The sequence below is a fragment of the Antechinus flavipes genome, chromosome 2, assembly GCF_016432865.1.
Source record: "Antechinus flavipes isolate AdamAnt ecotype Samford, QLD, Australia chromosome 2, AdamAnt_v2, whole genome shotgun sequence".
In the NCBI taxonomy this organism is placed as follows: Eukaryota; Metazoa; Chordata; class Mammalia; order Dasyuromorphia; family Dasyuridae; genus Antechinus; species Antechinus flavipes.
In genome coordinates this window covers 252,302,830-252,328,959 of record NC_067399.1, presented here as the reverse complement: position 1 = coordinate 252,328,959, position 26,130 = coordinate 252,302,830, and the positions used below count along the sequence as shown (strand labels likewise).

At 31.5% G+C, this 26,130-nt stretch overlaps 1 protein-coding gene across 4 annotated transcripts in view; it reads right to left on the bottom strand.

Annotated features, from left to right (window-relative positions):
* Positions 1 to 26,130, bottom strand: part of OSBPL2 (oxysterol binding protein like 2) — a 108,908-nt gene that overhangs the window by 6,589 nt on the left and 76,189 nt on the right. For all 4 annotated transcript variants that reach the window (XM_051976685.1, XM_051976688.1, XM_051976689.1 and 1 more), the window contains 6 exons: positions 22,888 to 22,995; positions 16,475 to 16,564; positions 13,673 to 13,796; positions 10,050 to 10,178; positions 4,883 to 5,006; positions 3,784 to 3,874 (listed from right to left, as the gene is read on the bottom strand). In XM_051976685.1, the coding sequence (XP_051832645.1) occupies positions 3,784 to 3,874; positions 4,883 to 5,006; positions 10,050 to 10,178; positions 13,673 to 13,796; positions 16,475 to 16,564; positions 22,888 to 22,995 (666 nt within the window). The remainder of the gene's footprint in view (positions 1 to 3,783; positions 3,875 to 4,882; positions 5,007 to 10,049; positions 10,179 to 13,672; positions 13,797 to 16,474; positions 16,565 to 22,887; positions 22,996 to 26,130) is intronic.

Below are 26,130 nucleotides of genomic sequence, written 5' to 3'. Positions count from 1 at the left end.
GCAATGGCAAATTGTATAATGATCAACTGTGAATAACTCAGCTATTCTGAATAATACAATAATCTAAGACAATTCTGAAGGAATCATGATGAAAAATTTCTCTCCATAGAGAAAACTGGTAGGAATCTGAATGCAGATTAAAGCATACTTTTTGCAAAAAACTTTATTTTTCTTGTTTTGCTTTGGTGTGGTTTCTTTTTCACAACATGGTTAATGCAGAAATGTTTTGCATTACTATGCATGTGTAATCTATATCAAATTGCTTGCCTTCTCAAGGCAGGGAGGGGAGAAGGGATTGACCGAGAGAATTCAGTCTGGTCCCAAGTTTTTTTCCCCCATCTTTGTTTTATTTAATGTCATTTCCATTTTCACTTCCACATACAATAAATGTTATGGTTCCATTGTTAAAAAAGAAAAATATGATTTGATATAGTATTTTATTTTTTCAAAGATAGTTTTCAACATCACCCTTGCAAAACCTTTTGTTCCAAACTTTTCTCCCTCTCCTTCCCCCCCACCTCTATCCCCAAGACAGCAAGTAATTCTTCTGAACATATTTCTGTATTTTTCATGCTACTTTGCTATAGAAATGTCAATAGTTCCTTTCCATTCATCCTCCTCCTATTTTCAGCTTTAAATGCTTCTGGCTTATCCAGGTCTCATACCAAGCTTTCAGTAAACTTTTTTCCTCTTTTATTTCTCCTTGTTTGGGGGCATGACGCTATTACTCATAATTTTGCACTATCTTCCTTTATAAAATTATAAAAGTGAATTTTTATTCCATGTCTCTGTTTTCACGTTTCTTGCTTTGTCTGGCTAATGTGATGTGGCTACTAGGTAGTACATGGAGGTGAAGGAAGAATGCTAAGGACTAGAACTAGAGTCAGAAAGATGTGAATTCAAATTTGGCCTTAGATACTTATCAGCCGGGTGAACCCAGACAAATCTCTTAACCTCTGTCTACCCCAGTTTCCTGAACTATAAAATGGGGAGGATAAAAGCACTGTCTTCCCAGGGTTGTTGTAAGGATCAAATGAGAGAGTAGCTATAAAGGAAGTAGCACAATATGTAGAATGTAACAGGTGTTGGATAAATGCTTGTTCCACTGTTCTGCTTTAGCCTCTTCATTCTAGTTTCTATCTTAGTCTCAATGACCAGAGGAAATTATGACAATTAGTGTTGGTAACTGTTTCTTTAAACTTTTCCCATTTTTTAGCTTCTCTGAATAGATAACAATAATAAAAATTAGTATAAAATATACTGATTTAAAGCTTGCAAAATACTTTACAAATATAATCTAATTTTATCCTCATAATACTGGAAAGTAGGTGCTATTAGTATTCCTATTTTACAGAAAATAAACTGAAACACAAAAATAATTTGTTCAGGGTCACATAGCTAGCAAATGTCTGAATTTGAAGTGAGGATTTCCTGACTCTAAGTCCAAAGTTCTAACCATTTTTCCACTTAGCTAACTAACTTAGGGTAAGTCTGGGGCTATTTAAATTTCAGGTAAAAGTTGTTTTAATTGCATGCTATATCATCATCTCATTTTTATTTTTTCTTCAATTTTGCTTATAGGCTGATTGTACATAGCTGCTTCAAAACACATCAGCAACATCATTTCCTGTCAAGCCAGTCATTTTCATTTTTTGATTGTGAAGTTGTCCACTGCTTAACCAACTCTAGTAACTCTTGACTCTTCTTGCAAGAGTATTTATTACATAAGCCTTCTACATAGTTTACAAACTATTGACCTCAATTGTTTCTCAAACCCGAATAATATGTCCCAACATATTTTTCACTATTTTTCTTTATGCCTACCTTTTCATTGCAGGTACTGAGAATTAAGGCTAAATGCTGACTTAATCTGAATGATTTTATTGATTTATTTTAAAAATTTCTCTATATCATCATTCTCTGCAATATATATTGGTGCATAATTAAGAATTATCTTCATGTTAGTCATTTTGCTTGTACTTATCATGAGTAATGAAAGAAAAAAATGACAATCACATAAAATTTTTTTTTGCCGTCTTAGGATATACAATGAAAGTAATTCAACCAACTCCTTTATTGCTTCTTCCAGAAAAATCAGGAACTATTTTTCCATTTATGTTGCAACTTTCTTTTATCTTCTGGCTTCATTAATAATGAAAATGTATATAGTGACATTGTACTAGTGTGCTGTTTCACTAGTTGTTTCACTTCATCCCAGTTAGGGTATCAATAGTGTATTGGTCTAAAAATTAAAAACCTTATAAGAGTTGCTGTTGTCATCAAAACTATTTCCTTTTCAATCCACGAGCACTAAAAAGTGATTCATTCCTGCAACAAGCACCCTTTTTTCATCACTGAAGAGGAAGAAGGGGACTTGCACAGGATAATGAATAATTTTCTACTTTTGCTTTATGGGTCACTAAAACTAAAGAATTTGTCATCTTCATTAAGATCATCATGTTATATTTAACATATATTGGTCAATCTGGCATCTGGGGGAGGAGGGAGGGAAAAAATTGGAACAAATGATTTGGCAATTGTCAATGCTGTAAAATTCCATGCATATAACTTGTAAAGAAAAAATATAATAAAAATTAAAATAAATAAATAAAGATCTTCATGTTGCTAGACTATTGGTGATAAGTTCCTCAAGCTTTTAATTTATTTTTTCTGGATAATAAGTTACAATACATTTGAATACAAAGAGATTTGAAAATGACAAACTTCTATCAAAACACACATCAACCTGATTTATTAACACCATATCTTTTTTAAAACTTACCTTATGTCCCAACATATTTTTCACTATTTTTCTTTATGCCTACCTTTTCATTGCAGGTACTGAGAATTAAGGCTAAATGCTGACTTAATCTGAATGATTTTATTGATTTATTTTAAAAATTTCTCTATATCATCATTCTCTGCAATATATATTGGTGCATAATTAAGAATTATCTTCATGTTAGTCATTTTGCTTGTACTTATCATGAGTAATGAAAGAAAAAAATGACAATCACATAAAATTTTTTTTTGCCGTCTTAGGATATACAATGAAAGTAATTCAACCAACTCCTTTATTGCTTCTTCCAGAAAAATCAGGAACTATTTTTCCATTTATGTTGCAACTTTCTTTTATCTTCTGGCTTCATTAATAATGAAAATGTATATAGTGACATTGTACTAGTGTGCTGTTTCACTAGTTGTTTCACTTCATCCCAGTTAGGGTATCAATAGTGTATTGGTCTAAAAATTAAAAACCTTATAAGAGTTGCTGTTGTCATCAAAACTATTTCCTTTTCAATCCACGAGCACTAAAAAGTGATTCATTCCTGCAACAAGCACCCTTTTTTCATCACTGAAGAGGAAGAAGGGGACTTGCACAGGATAATGAATAATTTTCTACTTTTGCTTTATGGGTCACTAAAACTAAAGAATTTGTCATCTTCATTAAGATCATCATGTTATATTTAACATATATTGGTCAATCTGGCATCTGGGGGAGGAGGGAGGGAAAAAATTGGAACAAATGATTTGGCAATTGTCAATGCTGTAAAATTCCATGCATATAACTTGTAAAGAAAAAATATAATAAAAATTAAAATAAATAAATAAAGATCTTCATGTTGCTAGACTATTGGTGATAAGTTCCTCAAGCTTTTAATTTATTTTTTCTGGATAATAAGTTACAATACATTTGAATACAAAGAGATTTGAAAATGACAAACTTCTATCAAAACACACATCAACCTGATTTATTAACACCATATCTTTTTTAAAACTTACCTTGTGTGCCATTCTTCCTCATCTTTGGCACGCTCCTTCCGAGCTTCTCTTTGCTTTTCTTCTAGTCTTTCTTTCTCCTGACTGGCTAAATCTAGGATAAATGAGTTAAGTCTTTAGAAATAAAGTTGAATGGAAGGAATCCATTTCTTAATAAAATATATAGACAAAAAGCATAAATGGGCAGATATAATGGATAAAATGATTAGCTTTAACATTCTTTTTTGAAAAGTCTAAGCTTTAAAAAAAAGGGTTAAATTGGAAAATTACAAATTTCTAAATTAAATTTCATTTTGATTAGAAAATTATGAGCAATGATACATTTCACGATAATAAAACCAAAAAATATGAGACAAAAGAATAAGCTTCAATAATAAGACATTGTACTTGATTCTCAATCCTTTTAAAAACCAAATTAATAGCTTTAGCATTTATATCCTATTAAGCTTTATGCTATTAGTATGAAAGAAAGAGCTGAATACAAAGGTTTGTGGATCACACGGAAGAATAAAAAAAGATAATTTGATAAACAAATGCAGCAATGACAATCAATTTAAAGGGTGTTGCTAAGTTTGAATACAATTTTTGAGTTTGAGGAATCTCCAAATACTATAAGTGCCTCTGTCTTATATCTTCTTGAAGGCTCAGTTCAAAGCCTACCTTAGGCAGGAGGTTTTTCCCAGTACATTGAACTGCTGATAACTTCCCATTTCAGATTACTTTTCATCAGTTCACTATAGATCTTGTACATACCTCATAACTTACCTATTCTCTCCTCCATTGGAATGTAAATTCTTCCATGGCAGAGACAATAATTTTTTTTCTTTTATATATTTCTAAGCCCTCAGCAGTATCTGGCACATACTAAATACTTAATACATGCTTGTTGAGTTACAGTAACATTTATTTACTTTTTTGAAATTATAGGAAATTAAATTGTTATTAATAATTAAATCATTATTAAATTACTTTTCAGCTTTGCATAACATCCCTTGGAAATATTCTGAGTTATTTTACCTAGTGATTTAAATTTTTCTATCTGAAATGCAAGATGAAGTTAAAAACAATGGAAGGCTAAAATAATTCAACAATAATAACATACCCATGTTACCATTTTCCATGCCTCTGATATCTGGACGAAGGCGGCAATCTGTAGGAGCTAAAATCTTTTCCATGCCCTTTTCTAGTTCATTGAGGCTCACAGTAAAACTGGTAAAATTATACATCTGGAAAAAAATACATATAGAAAAAGTTACTACCATATATATTGTTTATTTTGCATACCAGGTTTTAATTTTTAAGCTAAGAACATTATGTAAAACAAAAACAACAAAAAACTTTCCCTGAATCAGCATTAAATATAAAATGCTTTGTCATCACCTCATTAAATATAAAATGTTTTATCATCACCTGTTGTCTGTCCCGGTTCTGCTACTATACTGCATCAGTTCTTGTTCTCAATTCCACATTTTCATTACTTATTACTTTACAATAATATTATTTTCTATTCAGTCATCACAATTTGTTCTGCCATTATACAATCAATGGCACCTCCAGTTTTCATACTACCACAAAAGTGCTTCTCTGAAGAACCCATTAAATAGGGGACATTTTTTTATATCTCTGATATTTATTCTTGGGTTATATGCCCATAGAGGGATGACTAGGGTCAAAAAATGAGAAAAGATGACTAATTTTAATAACTTAAAAGTTATCTAATAGTTAAATCAATTCATAATTCCAAGAGAACATTAGTTTGTCTATATTTCCATAACCTCTCCAGTATTATTTCCATCTTTTATCACCTTTGCAAAATTTTTCTATCATTGATGACAGCATTCTTTCATCTGTACATTGTTCATCTCTTTCGACCACTTACCTACTGAGGAATGAGTCAAGACTCATTCCAAGCCCATAGGCATTTGAATCAATTCCTTATATTTAAATATCAGACTTTTTTTTTTTAACCAGTGATATTTGATGCAAAGATTATTCTATTCCTCTTGACAGCTTCTTTTCTTGTGCTATTTTGTTCAGTACATAGATCAAAATGTTTCATGATTTTTTTCTATCACTTTAATTATGAATTTTCATTCTAAATATAGATAAAAAATACCTATCTCCTCTTCTCTAATTTTTAAAAATGATATGAACTTTTTTGTTTAGGTTTCTTTAAACTGGTGCTTATTGTGGTATATGATGTAAGTTACTGGTCTAAAACCCTTTTTATGTCAAAATACTTTCTAGTTTTCCCAGAATTTCTTGTCAAATAAAGAACTACTATGCCAATATTTGAGTTCTTAGATTAATACAACAAGAGGCTAATAACCTACTGAGTTCTTCTGGATCTTGACTGTCCAATATGCTCTGACTTAATTTTTCTTTCTTTCTTCTTTATTCTTCATAAAACTACATAAAATAGTTTTGATGATCTCTTTCCATCTGGGCTTGTGATTTTATCAGTGTAGGGAGGACATCCCGAGAAAATTCTCCCAAAGAAGATAGCAATTATCATTCTTATATGAGGGTTTCCCAGAGCATTAAGAGGTTATAGGTAAGGTTACATAGCCAGAATGAATTAAGGCAGAAATTGAAAGCAAGTAAGCTTGAGATGCTGGCTCTCTATTCACTATGTCCTGCCGCCTCTCATTTTTTAATGAGATTTTTAGTAATTATTTAAAATAAAATAATGCTAGATTCCTTTCCTATTTTTTTTCCTTTATTTCTCTTGAGCTTCTAGATCTTTTACTTTTCAAATGTAATATTTTGTCCAGTTCTTTAAAGTAACTTCTTGGTAGTTTAATAAAGCATTAAATTTGCAAAATGATTGAAGTAGTATTGTAATTTTTGTTATATTGATCCTGACTATCAATATTGAATAATTTTTTTTTTCTTTCTGTAAAGAGTGATTTACACTTTAATTAAAATCCTGAGTGTGTCTTGATAGGTTAATTCTCAAGTGTTTTATGGATTTTTCTAGTTTTGCTTAAGAGACTTTTTAATTTGTTCTTTTTTGGTAAATAGAAAGAAATGCTGATGATTTTCGTGTATTTTACATTGTGATAGTTTACTGAAACTATTGTTTCAATTAATTTCTTCCTTAATTCTATGGTGTCTTCTAAGCAAACACTCAGATCATCTGCAAAGGGGAATATTTCATCTCCTATTAATTGATGCTTATACATTTGATATTTTTCTCTTGCTTTTTGTAATACTAATATTTGTACAATATTGTCAAATAATAGTCAAGAGAGTAAATAATACTCTTTTGTTTTACCACTGTTTTGTAGGACATGTTTTAGCATTTCTTTATTCAAAATAATGCTAATTCTTAGTTTCAGATGTATACTTTTAATTAGAATAAAGGAGGATCTTTCTAAATTCGTGTAGAGTTTTTAAGATAAATGAGTACTAAACAAAACCAATTCAGACAAGATTAGAAGGGAAACAGAAACCAGGAAAAAATTTCTACATCCAAGGGTTCTGATAAAGGCCTCATATCTAAAATATATAGAGAATTGACTCAAATTTATAGAAATACAAATCATTTTCCAATTGACAAATGTCAAAAGACATGAAAAGACAATTTTCAGATGAAGAATTAAAATTGTTTCTAGTGGCATGAAAAAATGCTCTAAGTCACTATTGATCAGAGAAATGCAAATTAATGAGGTACCACTACACATCTCCCAGATTGGTTAAGATGACAGAAAAATATAATGATAAATGTTGGCGGGGATGTGGGAAAACTGGGACACTAATACATTGTTGGGGGAATTGTGAAATGATCCAACCATTCTAAAGAACAATTTGGAACTATGCGCAAAGGGCTATCAAACTGTGTTCAGTAGTGTCTCTACTGGGCCTATATCCCAAAGAGATTTTAAAGGAGGGAAAGAAACCCCTATGTGTAAAAATGTTTGTGGCAGCCCTCTTTGTAGTGGCAAGAAACTGGAAACTGAGAGAATGCCTATAAGTTGGGGAATGACTGAATAAAATATGGTATATGAATGTTATGGAATGTTATTGTTCTGAAAGAAATGATCAGGAGGATGATTTCAGAGAGGCCTAAAGAGACTTACATGAACTGATCTCCTAACTGAAATGAGCAGAATCAGGAGATCATTATACACAGTAACAACAAGATTATACAATGACCAATTCTAATAAACATGGCTCTTTTTTTTTTAAATTATTAAAGCTTTTTATTTACAAAGCATATACATGGGTAATTTTTCCAACATTGTCCCTTGCATAACCTTTGTTCCAAATTTTCCACTTCTTCTCCCCATCCCCTTCCCTAGCTGGCAGATAGTCTAATACATGTTAAATATGTTGAAATACATGTTAGATCCAACATATGTATACATATGTATATAGTTATCTTGCTGCACAAAAAAAATGAGATCAAGAAGGAAGAAAAAGAAAAACTGAGAAAGAAAACAAAATGCAAACAATAGAGAGTGAGAATACTGTGTTCCATACTCTGTTCCCACAGTTCTCTCTCTGGATGTAGATGGCTCTCTTCATCACTACACAAGTGGAACTGGTTTGAATCACCTCAATGTTGAAGAGAGCCATGTCCATCAGAATTGATCATCGTATAGTCTTGTTGTTGCCATGTAAAATGATCTCCTGGTTCTGCTCATTTCACTTAGCATCAGTTCATGTAAGTGTCTTAAGGCTTCTCTGAAATCATCCTGCTAGTCGTTTCTCAAAGAACAATTAATGTTCCATAGCATTCATTTATCATAATTTACTCAGCTATTCTGCATCCACTCAGTTTCCATTATCTTGCCACTACACAAAGGGCTGCTACAAACATTTTTGCACATGAGGATCTCTTTGGGATACAGGCCCAGTAGAAATACTGCTGGAGCAAAAGGTAGGCACAGTTTGATAATTTTTTGAGCATAGTTCCAAATTCCTCTCCAGAATGGGAATCCATTCACAGTTCCACCAAAAATGTATCAGTGTCCCAGTTTTCCCACATCCCCTCCAACATTCGTCATTATCTTTTCCTTTCATCTTAGGGATATGGCTCTTTTCAACAATAATGTGATTTAGGCCATTTCCAATAGATTTGTGATCGAAAAGAACCATCTGTATCCAGAAATAGGACTGTGGGGAACAAATATGTATTACAACATAAGCATTTTCACCTTTTTTGTTGTTTGCTTACTTTTTGTTTTCTTTTTTCTTTTTTTGCTCTGAGTTTTCTTGTGTAGTATGATAATTGTGGAAATATAAATAGAAGAATTGCACATGTTTAACATATATACATATTATATATGTATATGTTATATACACACACACAGGAGAGGATGGGGAAAGAGAAGGAGAAAAAAATTTGGAACACAAGATTTTGCAAGGGTGAATGTTGAAAATCATCTTTCCATATATTTTGAAAATAAAAGGCTATTATTTAATTAAATAAATAAGAATTTTTAAAAAGATCAATAAGCACTGTGTTTCATGGAATGATTATTCTACAGCTATTGATATAATCATGCAGTTTTGTTGGTTTTGTTTAAATCTATAATTTTAGGGATCAGTGCTAGTAGAAAACTATAAATCTTTTCATCTTAGATTCAAGCATTAAAAGAAAAATGCTTAATATTCAATTCAACAAAAAATGATTATGCAAGTACCATAGGCAAAATACTGGGATTACAAAGATAAAAATAAGGAAGATTATGTTTTGCTGTTAAAAATTCAAAAAAATTAATCTTTAGAACAGATCTTCTTAATTCTTTTGGGTGTCATAGACTTCTTTGTCAGACTATTTAAGCCTATGGTTCCTTCCCAATGTTTGTTGCCTATATTCATGACTGAAGGAAATGCTACATTTCAGTGATTGGTGAAAATTAAAATGTAATTTTCCCCCATATTCGAGTTCACTAACTCCAGGTACATGGACCACAGGTTAACAATTTCTGTTTTAGAAGACAGAAAGACTTCAGAGTTGCTCAAAAAATCATTTAGGGCAAGCAATCTAAGCCTAAGATTAGGCAGGCAAACATATATCCCTGTTTTTCTAAGACAGCATGACTAAGCACCTCCATACCTCTCCAATCTACCTGTCAAGAGTCAAAACTCATATTTCCTACAATCTCAGATCTGACCCATCTCCAGATTCTATCCTATATATCCTCTTCCTAAAAGATGAAAATAGCATGGAGCTTTTATGTATCATTACATGACTAACAGTAGGAATATATGCTCAGAAATACCCTTATAAACCAAGGGTTATTCTTCTATGTGTTTACCTGAGAAGAATTTGGAGGCCTACTGTTTATCCTCCAAAGAAGCTCACTGCCAGGTATGACATGTACTGTATCTTGGATCTCAGGTACATCATCAGCCACATCACTCTCAGATTTTTCAGTCTCATCCTCCTAAAATATGTAAAGCCATGTGTTTAATGCAGAATTTACTCATTTAACTCACAAAAAATTTATTAATCACCTAATATTACAGGTAGTAGACACTTTAGTAAGTCTAGGTACCAAATCACAAAGTTTACAAGTTTATAGGACATGTTTCTTGTCCTCTTGGGATTTAAAGTTTGGGAAGGGGAGTCATAAACAGATAATTTAAATATATAATACTACATCTTAAATTAATTAGAGAGGTACAAAATAAAGTGATACTTTAAAACAGGTTGTTAATAAAAAGGGGAATCAGAAAGGACCATGGAGGGGATAGCATTTAAAAGGCCTTAATTGAGGACAAGAAATAGGTTTAAAAAAAAAAAAATGGGCAGGCCATTCCTGCCACAAAAAATGGCATGAGTAAAGGAATGGCATCTGGTGAGTATAATACCTAGAAAAACTGGATTGATGAAATGGTGGATGTGGAACGGTACGGCAGTATCAGATTACAAAAAGATCTGAAAGCAAACAATTTGATCTGGTAGATAAGAAAGGATATATATACTTATGGAAGATAATGTGGCAATTTGAAGGATGGAAGAGAGAGGGAGAAATACTGGAGGCAGAAAGCACAGTCAAGTTAAATAGTTAAGAATTAATGCATCAATCCAGGTAAGTATTACTTTGGGTTTAAAAGAAGGTAGCAATGATAGTAAGAAAATAAAGAAAGCTAAGAAAGATTTTGTGGGGATAGAATTGATAGCACTTGCTAAGTGATTAGATATGAAAGATGATGGAGAATTGTTGTCTAACACTAAGATTCTTTTTAAAAATACATGACAGATATTTCCATAAACTCTAATTCTGATTCCCATGCAGAGATCTGTAAAATGAAATATCTGACACAAGGTCAATAAAGTTTAGGAATTCTGAAAATAAGCCACAAATTTATGACCTGTTCCTATTCTCTAATAACATTCCTTTTAGTCAAACAAATTAAAGTATGTATACTATTAAGTAAGCTATATAAACAAATAAAATTCAAAGTACATTTAAATACTAATGCTATATAGAAAGTCCTATAGCTGAGAACATCTTTAAGAAGTAACTTTTTAACAGAATAGGTGCTTTATTTATACTCACCTTTAGGATTGAAAATTTCTACACGTATTCAACCAAGAGAAAAAGATGAATCCTTTTTATGGCCATAAAAAGATTTTTAAAAACTAGCTTTTATAAATTATGTACTATGGTAACAAATCAATAGTTCAGCTAATATTCAAAATTTGGGGGAAATAATCTATTTGATAAGCCCTATCTATCCTATTCCTACCTATGCTTTAAAGCTCAAATTAAAAGGCATCTTCTTCACAAAGTTTTCATTAATATTCTATAAATAATAATTTTCCTCCACTGAATCTCACATAGTACTCTTAAAAAAACCCGAACTTTCTAATAACCTTGTTATACAATATTGACCTTCATTCAATTATCGTAACTTACTGCTTATCTTTTATTCTTTTAATAAGCTTCACAAGGGCAGGAACTTTTTAACCTACCACAACTGAAGGCAGTAAAGATTCTTACATAATAAGGCTCAAAGTGAAGAGGTAAAGCTTCACTGGATAACTGAGCAAAGCATAGGCACCATTTGTTCACTCAGTTTAAAAAAAAAGCATACATTAAACTGAGTAGACATTACAGTGAAAGAATATAGAAGAGAGTACTCATAGAGGCTAAACAGAAAAAGGAATTACTTTGAATTTCAAAAGGTTATATAAACTTTTTAAAAAGTCATTTTTGTAATATTATTTCCAAAGTATTTTAAATTTTCAATAAATTCCTCCATTAAACTATTTAACAGCATTTACTCAGGTGTTCTTAAGTCATTAAACATCAACTATAGTTTAATTCCCTATATAAATCAATCTTAGTCCGTTTTCTACTTCACAAAGCTTTTCTGAGTTGCCACCAAGTTGATCCACACAATTCCTGCCTTCTTGGTATCCAGAATTCTATTTCCAAAACATTTTATGAAATACCACTATGTAATATTTGATTGCTGAACTTCAAAAATTATCAACAACTCTGTTAATAAAACAAAGGGAAGAATTTCCCCTTTTCTTGGGAGAGGGTTTTTATTAAGAAAAAATAATGTCTTACCCAATTTAGTCAAGTCACCATTGATTTGGGGAAAAGAATACAGCTGTCTGTTTCTAGAGTTCCAGCACTCTTCTCTAATATTAAAGATTTTACCAATGTCAATTTGCTCAATACCTTTCAAAACTGATTAGGATAAATCAAAGGGTAAAATAAATGCTTACCTGTATTATGTAATTTATATACAATATTGCATAATATAGATTCAAAGTGGCTAATTGCTTTCTTAAATGGAATTTTATTTGAGATCACACTGATCATCTTGAAAGACAATTTGTCAACATCTGTACGTATATTTCTTTCCTTAAGACATATGCCGTTTCCACTTAGAGATTCTTAGGTGGCAATAACCTCAGAATATATAGATTTAGCCCCAAGACAGTATTATATATAGTATCATTTATTCAAAGTTGGAAGGAGCCTTAGTCCAACTCCCTCACATATATACATATATTTAAAGGCCTTTGGGGGAAAAAAAAGAATCTAATGTTTAAAAACCTGCTGCAAAGGTTAAATATTTACAAAGACATCAATTAATAAACAACCTTTGATGATCACACTTCCTTTAAATAAAGAATAAGCTTTTAAAATAAGTGAACATAATGGCAAAAGTGACTATTATAGCCCATTTATATCACAATATAAAAAAAAGTGAAAAGTATGGCAGATATTGACTATTAAATAAAAAATGAACGTCTCCAATATACCCCAATTCATTTAATAGAAATCAAAATCTGTTTCTCTTCAAATTTCAACTTTAATTTTACATTGAATAATGAACTAGCCCCAAAGTACAATATTGCATGGGACAAAGAAAAAAGATTCTTTTCCTAACACTGATTATTAAATACATTACCTAGTACTGAAAACCAAAAGAAAAAAAAAGGGGGTTTTAATTATAAACATTAACTATAAGGGTGAAAAAAGTCAAAGAACTGAAATGTCTTTGTGGGAAATATGAATGAACATAGGCCTTGCAAGGAGATAAACTTTTAAATAAGATTTGTTTCCCTGTCTTTGGATTGGGTAATCAGTAAGACAGTAGAAAGATATGAACTCAAATAACATTCAGCTCACAGTTTTTAGTTTCAATATACTCCAGAAATTAGCTAGCCTGTTTTATTATGAAGGAAAAACTGTAACTACCTCATTCATTTCCCATTTCTTATCTAGGGACACTAGGGCACACTGTAATCTTCTTATAGGTTAATTTGAAAATAAGGATGATTTGCTAGATGTCAGTAATCATGAGCTAATTTATAGGTATTTACTCAGACGCTCTTCATCTACCTATTTTTGTTCTCAAATATACCATAAAAATTCACAGGATCACTTATTCCAAGTATTAAAAACCTTACCTGTTTTGCTTTTTTCTGGTGGTCACCTTTCCTTTCATGCTTTTTGTAGGACTCATAGGAAACAAGATCTATACCCCATAAACATTCTGTCCATTTGCCATATATCATAAAGAGCTTCTTTTTGCTGTGGTCAAAGAGAATTTTATTTTATTTTCTGAACAGATAATATGAATTATAAACTATTCATTTAAATCAGCAGAATTTTAATTTGAATAGTGGTAAGTAATAAACAAAAAGTCATATTCTTTTAAGTAGTGAGGAAGAAATAAGAATGATATATGCTTATATTGAAGGCTTAAGAGATGACATATAATATCTGCTTTTTCTGGTGACAAAGGCAATATTCCCTTAACTTAGGTTTAATTACTCTAAAGGGTAATTTCACATTTGTTCAACAACTAAAAGGTAACATATATGTTTTATGTTTTTCTAACATGGAGAGTAGTAAAATGATGTAACTTTTGAAAGTCCTGCCTGGAATCAATACAAAATGAAGTCATGAAAGATCTGGATTCTAAGCCTGCCTATGACACTGGAATGCATAGACCCTGGAGAAATGGCATTTCAATTCCATGAACCTCAGCTTCCTCACCTGTAAAAAGGAGATAACCGCAGCAGGATTATTATGAAGACCAAATGTGGAAATGTATGTGAAGAATGTTATATACCTTAAAGTGTCACGCAAATGTTAACTATTATTGTTAGTAGTCTTGTAAAAAATACTATCATCTATGAAGTTCATTGTGCAACAATGATCTAACAGTAAGAAAAATGATCTGTTCGTAGAAGGAGAACTACATTTACAAAAATACACTTTCAGGAATAATGCAATCTAATCTAAAAGCATGAAAATTAGAAAATTAAGAACAAGCAAGAATGTACACACCCAGTGGCAGTAAGTACCAGGCCTCCAAATCACATGTCACTGAAAATATGTCTCTCTACACTGCCTTAATATATGTACAAAAACAGGTTTTATGATATATAAGACTGGTTCTTCAGAAGTGTGTAATGCAACCTTTCTTTTCTGTTCTCATGTACAAGGGCTGCTATCCTTTTCAAATGTATAAGTTGAATTGCAATTTAATTAATAAATTAATTAGTAACCAATAATGATTATTATTATTTTAATAATTATTATATATTATGTGAGAAATACATAATAATTATTATAATTAACAAATTAATAATTTAAATGTGAATTTAAAATTCACATGAAGGAAACTTCCTCATCCTTTTGCTCCAAGTTATTTTATGGGTTATTTGAACAGTTTTTTTAAATCCAGTAGGGCACAGACACCTAAGAAATATTAAATGTTTTCATTTTAAAATGCAAATATTCAAGTAGAAGAAACCATAATTTAATTCTACTTTTTCCATTTTTGGATGAGGAAACTGAACCTCAGAAAGGTAAAAGATCTGGCCAAGAAAGGTCACTTTTCACAAGAGCCACTGAAATAAATTAAGGCAAAAGACAGATTATAACAAAAGCATCAATAATTTATCTGCTTGCAAAATACTAAAAAAGTATTTAAAAACTATGAAAACCCAAAAGCCAATCATAAAAAACAAATAGTTCTCATCACAAACTAGTTAGGCTCAGGTTTAAGTAGACAAAGGAATTCTTGCAAATAGGTACATAGAGAAACAAAATTCACACGTCTGCTTTTAAACTGGCAACATAATTTCTCCAAAGCAATTTATGTGAGAAAAGTACACAAATCACATGTTACTAAGATCACTGGTTTCAACAGTATCATGACAGAAGGAATTTTTCTACCATTGTGCCCCCCCCCCCAAAAAAAGAAAATGTACCTCCTTAAGTTGTTTTCCTACCTTTTATAACTTGAAAACTTCTTACCTTTTTTAACTTGTCTATGTTTTACATAGACAAGCTATAGACATGGTGAAGTCTAAGAAAAATATTAGCAATTTGATTATTTTAATCTGTAGGTTGAGATTTGTCAAGGGTATCAATTAAGTCACCTTTCATTTCATTTGATAAAATTATAATACATAAAGAACATGTAATAGAAATAAAAAAAATTTTGATGATTTTAAGCAAGAGTAAAAGGAAGCAATAAAAGTTTTATTTTTAATCCTGTTGGCTGTAAAGGACTGAAACTATGAACAGGTATGCTTGAATCAGAGCACTTCAGGCTAATTACCTATTTGATATGAAACAAAGCATATGTTTGGAAAAATGGCTCTTCTCACCACTGGTGCTAGCTCGATGTTTGGTGTATATAGATAATCATAGGCAAGGATGAGGAGGAGAAAGTTGGAGATTCTGGACTCCAGAATCAAGAAGGGATCTTTGGCAAAACTCCGGCTTCTTTTAACATCTCCCCCTAAAGACCAAGAACTTTTATTTATCCTGACTCTGGCTGATCCTGAGACCTCCAGGGAGCTAGTTTGGATTTAACAGTTGGCAAATTACTCAAGCATTTTATGATGGTCAATCATAAGAGAAGCTGGAATCATGATGAGTAGTCTATCTCAGAGTAAGAATGAGGTGGGTTCAAGACTCTTCCCAGGCACATACTAGCTTTATGACACTTGGCAAGTCATTTAAACTCTCCATGCTCCCTAGAAACTAAGTTGCAAAACAGCTGGTGATTTGCAATGGTAGAAATTTGCTTACTAGGAGCTCCTTTACACTAATGAATTGATAGGTCTAGAAGGAGAAAAAAATTTAAGTTCAAAATTCAATTATTTTGAAAAAATAAAATCCAAATTAAAATAATTTATATAGAAGCTTAAGACAGGAATTACTTTGAACCAACAATGATTTGCACCTACCTTTTGTCCTGAATGTATCCTTCTATTTTATGAAGTTCTTTCCCAAATAGTCCACATGGTTTAAAATTAAGTACACACTTATCTCCAGTTCTAGAAAAAGAAATCATAAAACTCCACTGCAATATAAAATTTTTTTCATCACATTTCAAAGATAACATTTGTTTTCTAGAAAATTTGTAAAGTATTCAATGTTGAACTGGGTATGCAATTTAAAAAACTAGAAAAAGAACAAATTTTAAAATCCCCAATAAAATACTAAATTTGAAATCCTGAGAATTAAAGATGAAATAAAACTTAATATTGAATTAATAAATAAAAGTTGGTGTTACAAAATAAAATAAACCATTAACAATTTTTTTTAAAAAGGGAAGAAAACCAAATAACTAGTATCAAAAATGAAGAGTGAATATACCACTAAAGAAATTGAATCAAAGTAATTATAAGGAGTTGTTCTGCCCAATCACATGCCAATAAATTTAGCAACTTAAACAAAATGGAAGAGTATTTACAAAAACACAAATTGCCCAAGTTAGCAAAAGAAATAGAATTATCTAAATAGATGTATTTTAGATAAAGAAATTGAACAGACCATAAATGAGCTTCCAAAAAAAAAAGCACCAGGACCAGATTTACAAATTAATTTTATCAAACATTTAGAAACCAATTAATTCCAATATTAAACAAATTATTTGGAATAATAGGCAAAGAAGGGATCCTACCAAACTCCTTTTATGAAACAAATATGATACTGATACCTAAACCAGGAAAAGTAAAAACAGAAAAGGAAAATTATAGGCCAATTTCATTAATGAATATAAACGCAAAAATTATAGATAAAATACTAACTAAAAGTTGATAACAATATATTACAAAGATTATACACATTACAACCAAGTAGAATTCATACCAGAAATGTAAGGATATTTTAACATAAGAAAAACAATTAACATAATTGTTTATATCAATAATAAAAGAAACAAGAAGGAAAAATACCAAGAGATGCTGAAAAAGCACTTGATGGAGTATAACACTCATTTCTATTAAAAACACTTGAAAGTTTTCTTTAATAAACATTTACCTAAAACCATTAGTGAGCATGATTTATAAGCTAGAAACTTTCCCAGTAAGTTAGGTGTGAAACAAAGATACCCACTTTCACCAATATTATTGAATATTGTATTAGAAATCCTAGCAACTGCAATAAGAGAAGAAAAAGAAGAAGGAATAGAAGGAATCAGAATAAGAAATGAGGTAGGTAATAAAACTATCTTTTTACAAACATACTTGGAATATCCTAAAGACTCAACTAAAAAAATTAATTGAAATAATAATTTCAACATGGTAGGAGGATATTAAAGCAAACTCACATAAATCATCAGTATTCCTATATACTATCAACAGGATCCTGCAGGAAGAGATAGCTAGTGATTGATTGATTGATTTAAGATTATTCTAGTCAGTATAAAGTACACCTGCCAAACCAAACCCAGGATCTATATGAACAAAAGCATAAAAAATTTTATTCATACACAGAAAGAAAAATCAGATTTAAATAAGTGAAGATATATTAATTATTCACAGGTAGACAGGATCAATAAAATAAAAATGATAATTTTATCAAAACATTTATATTATTCAATGCCATACCAATTAAATTACCAAAAAATTATTTTACAGGGCTGAAAAAAATAACAAAATTCATTTGAAAGAACAAAAGATCAACAATATCAAAGGAACTAATGCAAAAAAGTGTAAAAGAAGGTTTAACAGTACCAGGTTTTAAAGTATAAGACAGTAATTATCAAAAGTATCTGGTACTAGTTAAGAAATAGAAAGATGGATCAACAGAACAGAGAAGAAATCTACAGCAGAAAATTAATATAGTTATCAGATGTTTGACAAGTTTAAAGACTTAAAGTTTTGGGGATCAGAATTCATTATTTGGTAAAAATTGTTGAGAAAACTAGAGAGCAGTCTGCAGAAATTAAGCATACGCCAATATCTTACATCAATTCACTAAGATAAGGTCAAAATGGATATATGACCTAGATATAAAGAGAGATAGCAAAAGAAAATTTGAACATGGAACATATTACCTATCAGACTTAAGGATAGGTGAACAATTTATGATAGTATTATGAGAGAGAAAATGGATAATTTTGATTACATTAAATTAATCTCTTTTCAAAGATTATTAGGGAAAATGGAAAAGAACTGACAAAGCAGCTTTTTTTTAATTTGTATTTTGTATTCTCATTTTGTATTAAAGTGTAAAAAAAAAAAATTGTCCCCCCCCAAAAAAATACTAAATACTAAACCATTTTCAATGTTTACCACCAATTCAAATAGAATCTTTTTACTAGTATTTCTTGCTGTTATTTGATGACTTTCACAGCATACATCTGCCTTCCTTAGTGACGCAAGCACAGGATTTCTCTTGTCCCCATCATCAGCCATCATCTCTGTCATATAAATGACTAAAGACCCAGGCCTCTCAATTTCTTATCTTCAAATTCTACAGCATTCAATAAAATTCAAGCAACATTTATCAAGTTCCTAACATTTGTCAGATACTAGGGAAGCATAGCATGTGCAGGTAAGGTCATAAGATGATCTGATACAAGATAATGATACAAGACAATGATTTTTAACATTTTTAAATTTTTGAGTTCCAAATTCTTTCCTCTTTTCCTTCTCTACCCATGTTCATTGAGAGGGCAAGCAATTTAATATAGGTTAATCATGTGTAATCGTGCAGAGCATTTCCATAACATTTATGTCATAAAAGATAAACCAAAAAACCTCAAAAAAATAAAGTTAAGAAAAAAGTATGTTTCAATCTGTATTCAGGCACCATGAGTGCTTTCTCTGGGCATGGACAGTACTTTTCAACATAAGTCTTTCAGAGTTGTCTTGGATCACTGTAATGTTGAGAATAACTAAGATTCACAGCTGATCATTTTATAATATTGTTATAACTTTGTACACAATACATTTTACTTTGCATCAGCTCATGGAAGACTTTCCAGGTTTTTCTGAGAGCATCCTGCTCAGCATTTCTTATTGCACAATAATATTTCATCATAATTAGATACCACTTTTTATTTAGCCATTCCCCAAATGATAAGAATCCCCTCAATAATCAACTCCCTAGAACCAGAAAAGAGCTATTATTTTCCCTCTTTTAAAATCTCTTTTGGAATACAAACCCACTAGTGGTATTGTTAGGTCAAAGAGTACACATGGTTATATAGCCCTATGGACAGTTACACAGTACTTTTAAAGAAGCTCAGAATTCTGTCAGGGAGGGATGAGGAATACATGGGAGACTACTTGAATAAAATCACAGAGGTAGAAGTTGGAATATCAGGTAATGGATGAGTGAGCAGAATAATGTGAATGGAACAAATAATGAATAAAAGAATTATCTATGAAAACAGACTAGGAGGCTAAGTAAAAGTCAGCCTGTAAAGGAAAACAAGCCTACAATTGAGAATTGTCTTATCCTAGACACAACAGGGCATTACTGAAGTTTTTCATAAGATATGATGTAATTTTATATATGTGATATGTAGTATGTATTTTATGATGTGGTTAAATGTATTTTTAACAAATTTGTTTAATTTTCCAGCCATATTTGAACTAGAGAACAATTAAGAGGTCATTATAATACTTCATGTGAGAAGTGATGAAAACCTGAAGTCAAACAGAGGTTCTCCAAATGTCTACAGGACATCTAATTGTAAATGTTAAAGTTCAAGAGAAAGATTAGGATTCAAGACACACAAAAACATATTAAAAAAAACATACACATGTGTATATGTTATATGTGGGTGTATTATATTTATACATTGAATATCTATAGAAAGGAACAGCTAGGTGAAGGGGATAGTTGGTGGCATAGTGGCTATAACACTAGGTTTAGAATAAAGAGGACTCATCTCGTGAGTTCAAATCTGGCATCAGATACTTCCTAGCTATATGACCCGGAGCAAGTCATTTAATTTTTTTTGCCTCACTCACCAATAAAATGAACTAAGAAGGAAATGGCAAACCATTTCAGTATATTTGCCAAGAAAACTTCAAACAGGATCACAAAAAGTTGGACACAACTGAAAAATAACAAATATGTGTATATACATATGTTTACATAAAGATATATATATCAAATGAAACTGTGTTAAAGCACTTTACACATCTTAAAGTATTATGTAAATATAAATTATTTTTATTTCTAGATTCTGGACTTTTTTGAACAGAGATGATCATTGAACCCACGGGAACTGACAGGAGCACCAAGGGAGAAAGTTTATCAAGATAAAAGATCAGACAGAACCTTAGAACCACACACTTTCAATCAGGAAGACCCATGAAAGAATTTTTTTATCTCTGATAAGGTGAGAATATATAGGATAATAGCTTGAGAAAATGAAAACAAGTTAAGGATTTTTTTTAAAAGATAAAAAAGACCTGAGCATGTCTACACAGGAAGAAAGGAGTAGATTAGAAGCCTGAATATAAGAAAAAAGAGATTATGCTGGAAGGAGAGAGATTGGAGGAAGATAAAGCCTCCTATAGAAAATGGGCAACACTCAAAAGTACAAGTGAGGGATTAGCTTTAGCAAGGAAAAGAAGAGGGATGATGGCTAGAGATTTGAAGATGTGGAGTGGGAGTAGAGAGGAAGTTTGTAAAGGAAACCCTCTATTTTTTTTTTCCCAGTAAAGTATACAGCAAGGTCTTCTGTTGAGAGGGAGTGGGAAGAAAGTACATAATAAGAGAGTTTTGTAATAGCCAGTGTGAACACTGTAATAGAAAGTCATTTAGGAAAGAATAAAAGGTTTATTGTGCAGAAGTGAAGTCCCAGTTTGAGGTTAGATGAAATAAATTTATAGTGTACTCAGTTCACAAAGGTTACTTGCAATAGTTAACATAAGTGTACTTGCAATAGGATAGGAAATGGCAAAATGGATAGGGACCATCTATTTAATGATGGGAAGTGGGAACAGGATTAAGTCAAGCCATAATTCCAGTTCAGGCCCTTGATATCTTTTTTGCCTGGTCCATTAAAATAGTCTCATACCTTCTGAATTCAATTCTCCCTGTGCAACAAGAAAACTGTTTGGTTCTGCACACATATATTGTATCTAGGATATACTGCGACCCATTCAACATGTAAAGGACTCTTGCCATCTGGGGGAAGGGGTGGAGGGAGGGAGGGGAAAAACTGGAACAGAAATGAATGCAAGGGATAATGCTGTAAAAAATTACCCTGGCATGCGTTCTATCAATAAAAAATTATTTTAAAAAAATAGTCTCATACCCTGTTTCTGCTTTCTGTGCCTCCCCTCTCCAAACTAGTGAAAGTTACCACTACCAAAGTCAGTTTCCCATGCTCAAAAACCCCATTGCTTATGGGATAAAAGACAAGTTCATTAATTTGGCATTCCTCTACAATCTAATCTTAAACTACCTCTCTAGTCTTGTTTCACATTAATCCTTTTCATATATTTTGTGTGCTAGTAAAAATCAGCTATTTCTTGTTCCTTGATCTTATCCTCTTGTCTTTCACTTTCTATTCCCCATATTACTCCTCAGATCCTCCAAATCTCACCAGAGCAGATTACCTCTCACTACCTCCCATTTCTATATCTTGAAATACTTCTTCCTCAATGCCTATTTTAGGATCCCTCTGCAGTATAAATTCTTCCATAATGCACCCAATTGTAAGTTATCTTCTTTTCTTCAACCTCTTGTGTCACTCTCTTTGATCTCTCCTAAACACTGAATCATTTTCTAATTTGTATTAATCTATGTACATCTTATCTCCTTTACTAAAAATATTGTCCATTTTTTATCTTTGCATCTTCAGTGTTTTATATATATATATAGACACAATAAATGTTTGTTGAATTGAAGGACAAAATAAAACAAGATTAACCAATTCAAAATTTGATAAAAATATTAAAATTGCATAACTGTTAAGATGGCAATCACAAATCAAATGTAACAAATATTTCTTAAGCACTTATCCTATGCAAGACTTATAAGATGCAAAAGTAAAGTAATACATGACAGATGTACCAGTTTAAGACAACAGAATAAAAATAAGAATCAACAATACTTTTTCTTTAAAAAAACACACTGAAGATTTACTCAGTATTTCCCTCACGGATAGCTCTGTGATGGAGTTAGTATAAATATAATTATACACATTTTATAAATGAGGTTCAGAGAGTTTAAGTGACGTGGCCATGGTTAAATGTGTCAGAGCTGGGACTCAGTTATTCCTATGTTCCTTCTAGAATAAAAAAAGACAACCTTGCGCCAGTATCTTGTCTGATCATTACATGAAGACATGCACAGTAACTTGTAGCTAGAAAAATGTTTTAAGCCCCAAATTTTCTTCTATTACCTGTGATTTAAAATTTCAACTGTTCCATACTGTTCTATCCACAATTTGCCAATAATTATATTATGTACACAGCAGGTAGGATTTGTCCACGTGTAGGCTTCATTATGTCTGTGAAAGATGTAAAAAAAAAACCAAGCAAGTCAAAGATCAGAAAAGTGAACTCACTGCATGACCCAAAGGGACAAGATCTCAAAGAGAATTAAACCATAATGAGTTTAAAACCTGTAGAAGAGTACAATATTTCTTTGAACTCCCTCAATAGGGGCTATTTATTTAGCATTCGTTTGAAATTTATTTTTTTCTTTCCTTTGTAACCTCAACAAAGCCTTTTACTTAAATGTCAAGGAAAGCTAATAAGCAATAAAAGAAGACTGAGACAAAGGAAAATTGCTTTTCTATGAAGTTGTCCAAAGAGAAACACTCAAGAAAACTCATATTGTGGTTAACAATGTGTTCATTGGTATGAAAACTTGGAAGTATAAGGAACTATCCCATCAAGTTCAAAATAGTAAATCCTACCTTTACTACACACACTTTAGCTATTTTTCTTTTAATCCTACATGAGAGGTTTTTAATGGCCACTGTGAACACTATAATAAAAAGTCATTTAGGGAAGAATAAAAGGTTTGTTGTGCAGAAGTGAAGTCTCAGTTTCAGGTTAGATGAGAAAAATTTATAGTGAACTGAGTTAACAAAGTGTACTTGCAATAGTTAATATGAGTGTACTTGCCATAGGATAGGAAATGATAAAATGGATAGGGATCATCTATTTAATGATAACAGAATAGGATTATGTCCTGGTCTAAAACTCCAGTTTAGGCCCTTATTACTGTTTTTGCCTGGTCCATTAAAATAGGACCTTTCTTGGAGAAAAAGAAACTAATGAATTCTAGATTTAAAAAAATAAGCAGTTGACTGTCAAATAGAATCAAATTCCAGAGACTACTCCTTGGTCCCACCTCTGAGCTATAAAATTAGCATATCTATAACAAGAAAAACCAGATAAATGTGTCTCTTTGCTTCTGTTTCTTTGCTAAATTCTCTTGGAATTTAGATTGCTTGTAATGGCATTACAATTACAATAAATTTTGTCCCTTGGACCAGGAAAAAACAAGAGCAGTCTATATTTCTAGTGATGCTATCATAAACCAATCAATCAATAAGGATTTATTCAGAGCCCTACTATCTGGCAAGTACTGTGCTAAATTCTTTTAACAGTTATAATTATCAGCAAAAATTAGATCATGGGATTCTGGAGTTACAATGAGGGATAGTCTACTTCCTGAAACACAAAACCCACTATGTTATCTGTAACTTCAAAACAAATGTGTTCTATAAAGCATGAATTCAAAAGCTATCCAGGTTGGGTACAGGGATGGTTTAAAATCTGTCAAAGTGGATAAAATTTCTGTAGCATCTGTAACCATAATAACTGTGAATAAAAAGCATTACTAAAGGATTATAGTCACACATTTGTCTAAAAACATTTTTTCTTTTTTGGGCCAAGACCCTCCCCCTGAAAACTATTTTCAAGGCGCCTGATCTTGGACAATGTCATAGAGAAGATTGTCTATTATATGCCTTATTGGTACTTGTGATAAGTAAACTTCCTTGGAGACAGGCCACCACTGATATATTTGGCTAAATACATATATGTGGGAAAGAGTCCTGGTATAGCAAAGCTTGAGGATACTAGTTTATGTATAAGATGGGATGTAGAGTAGGCTACCAAAATATGTCCCTGCTAAGATCCATTTCACCTAGATTCCTGAAATAACTGACTTATCAGTCTCCATATTTCTAGTTTCTCCTTGCAATAATCGCAACCATGCACTAAAGTTCGATTAATCTTTTTAAATTTTAAAACACCTCTAGTTGATCTCTACTGCTTAGAACTCTTCAGTGATTTTCCATTGTATCTCAAGTAAAACCCTTGTTTGTTAAGCTTTTCATAACCTAGTCCCTTCCTACATTTCTAGTCTTCTTACACATTATTCTCCATCACATACTCTAATGATCTAGTGATGCTGGCCTTCATGCTGGCCTTTCAGCATCACTAGGCCTTCTTGCTGGAAGGCCAGCATCAACACAAGAGTCACTTCCCAGCTTTGAGCATTCTGATTTGCTGTATCTCTTACCTAGAATTTTCTCCCTTCTCATTTCTGCCTCCTAGCTTCCTTCAAATCTTCTTTAATCTTAATGCCTTCCCTTCTGAGATTATCTCCAATTTATCTTGCTAAAATTTTGTTTCTACTTATATTGTATATTATTAAGACTATGAGTTCCTTAAGAGTAGGATATTGGAGGCAGGGAGTGCCTTTCTTTGTATTCCCTAGTTCTTAGCACAGTTTCTGGCATATACTAAGTACTTAATAAATGTTTGCTGACTATTAGTCTGACAGTCAAAGCACTCCAAAATCTACTTTTCTATCTTTAATTAAAAATCTTTTGTTTTAATCAACTTGGACTAGTTACTGTTTTCCAAATGCCCTGCGCTTTCTGATAATCACACTATTTACTATCTATTGGAATGGTATTGTTCAATAGCCACATCCTCCAAAAACCTGATATGATTCCCAACCTGAAACTCCTTATTCCAAATTTTCAAATTCCATTATACCTCTTTTATAATTCAAGTAGATTATGATATTTGTGTACATGTTTTATCTTATTTACTAAATTATAACCTTCACATAAGAGTCCACTTTTAAATTTATCTTTGTATGTACCTAAATATCCAGAACAATGCTTTGAATATACTGTATAAATATTTGCTAATTTGCTGGAAATGACTGTGTTGATTATGTCTCTAAAATTATATTGCTGTACTCAAATAACTAGGTTAATACTTTTGGCTATGAGGAAATTATCTAACTTTATATTCACCACTAAATTAAAAAGTTTTGCTTATACTAAGCAAATAATTAGAGAATGTTAAGAGTGTACCAAAAAAAAAAGTAATCAAGTCCCTGAGTAGCCAGACATTTGAACTTCTTCAGAATAAGTGATCATCTAGATCATATGACTTTAAAATTTGTATTTAAGTTAATTTTCAGTGTTAGAAAATCTAACAAAGTATCTCAAATAAAAAGGATTTTTATCTAATAAAGTATTTCAAGTAAAAAGGATTTTTATCTTTAACAGTATCTACTTAGGTCAAGTTAGAGGAGATAAATTAACCCATCAAACTATAAGGGCAATCAGAAACAAGACAGAGATGTTTATTAAACAAATTATCTTTCA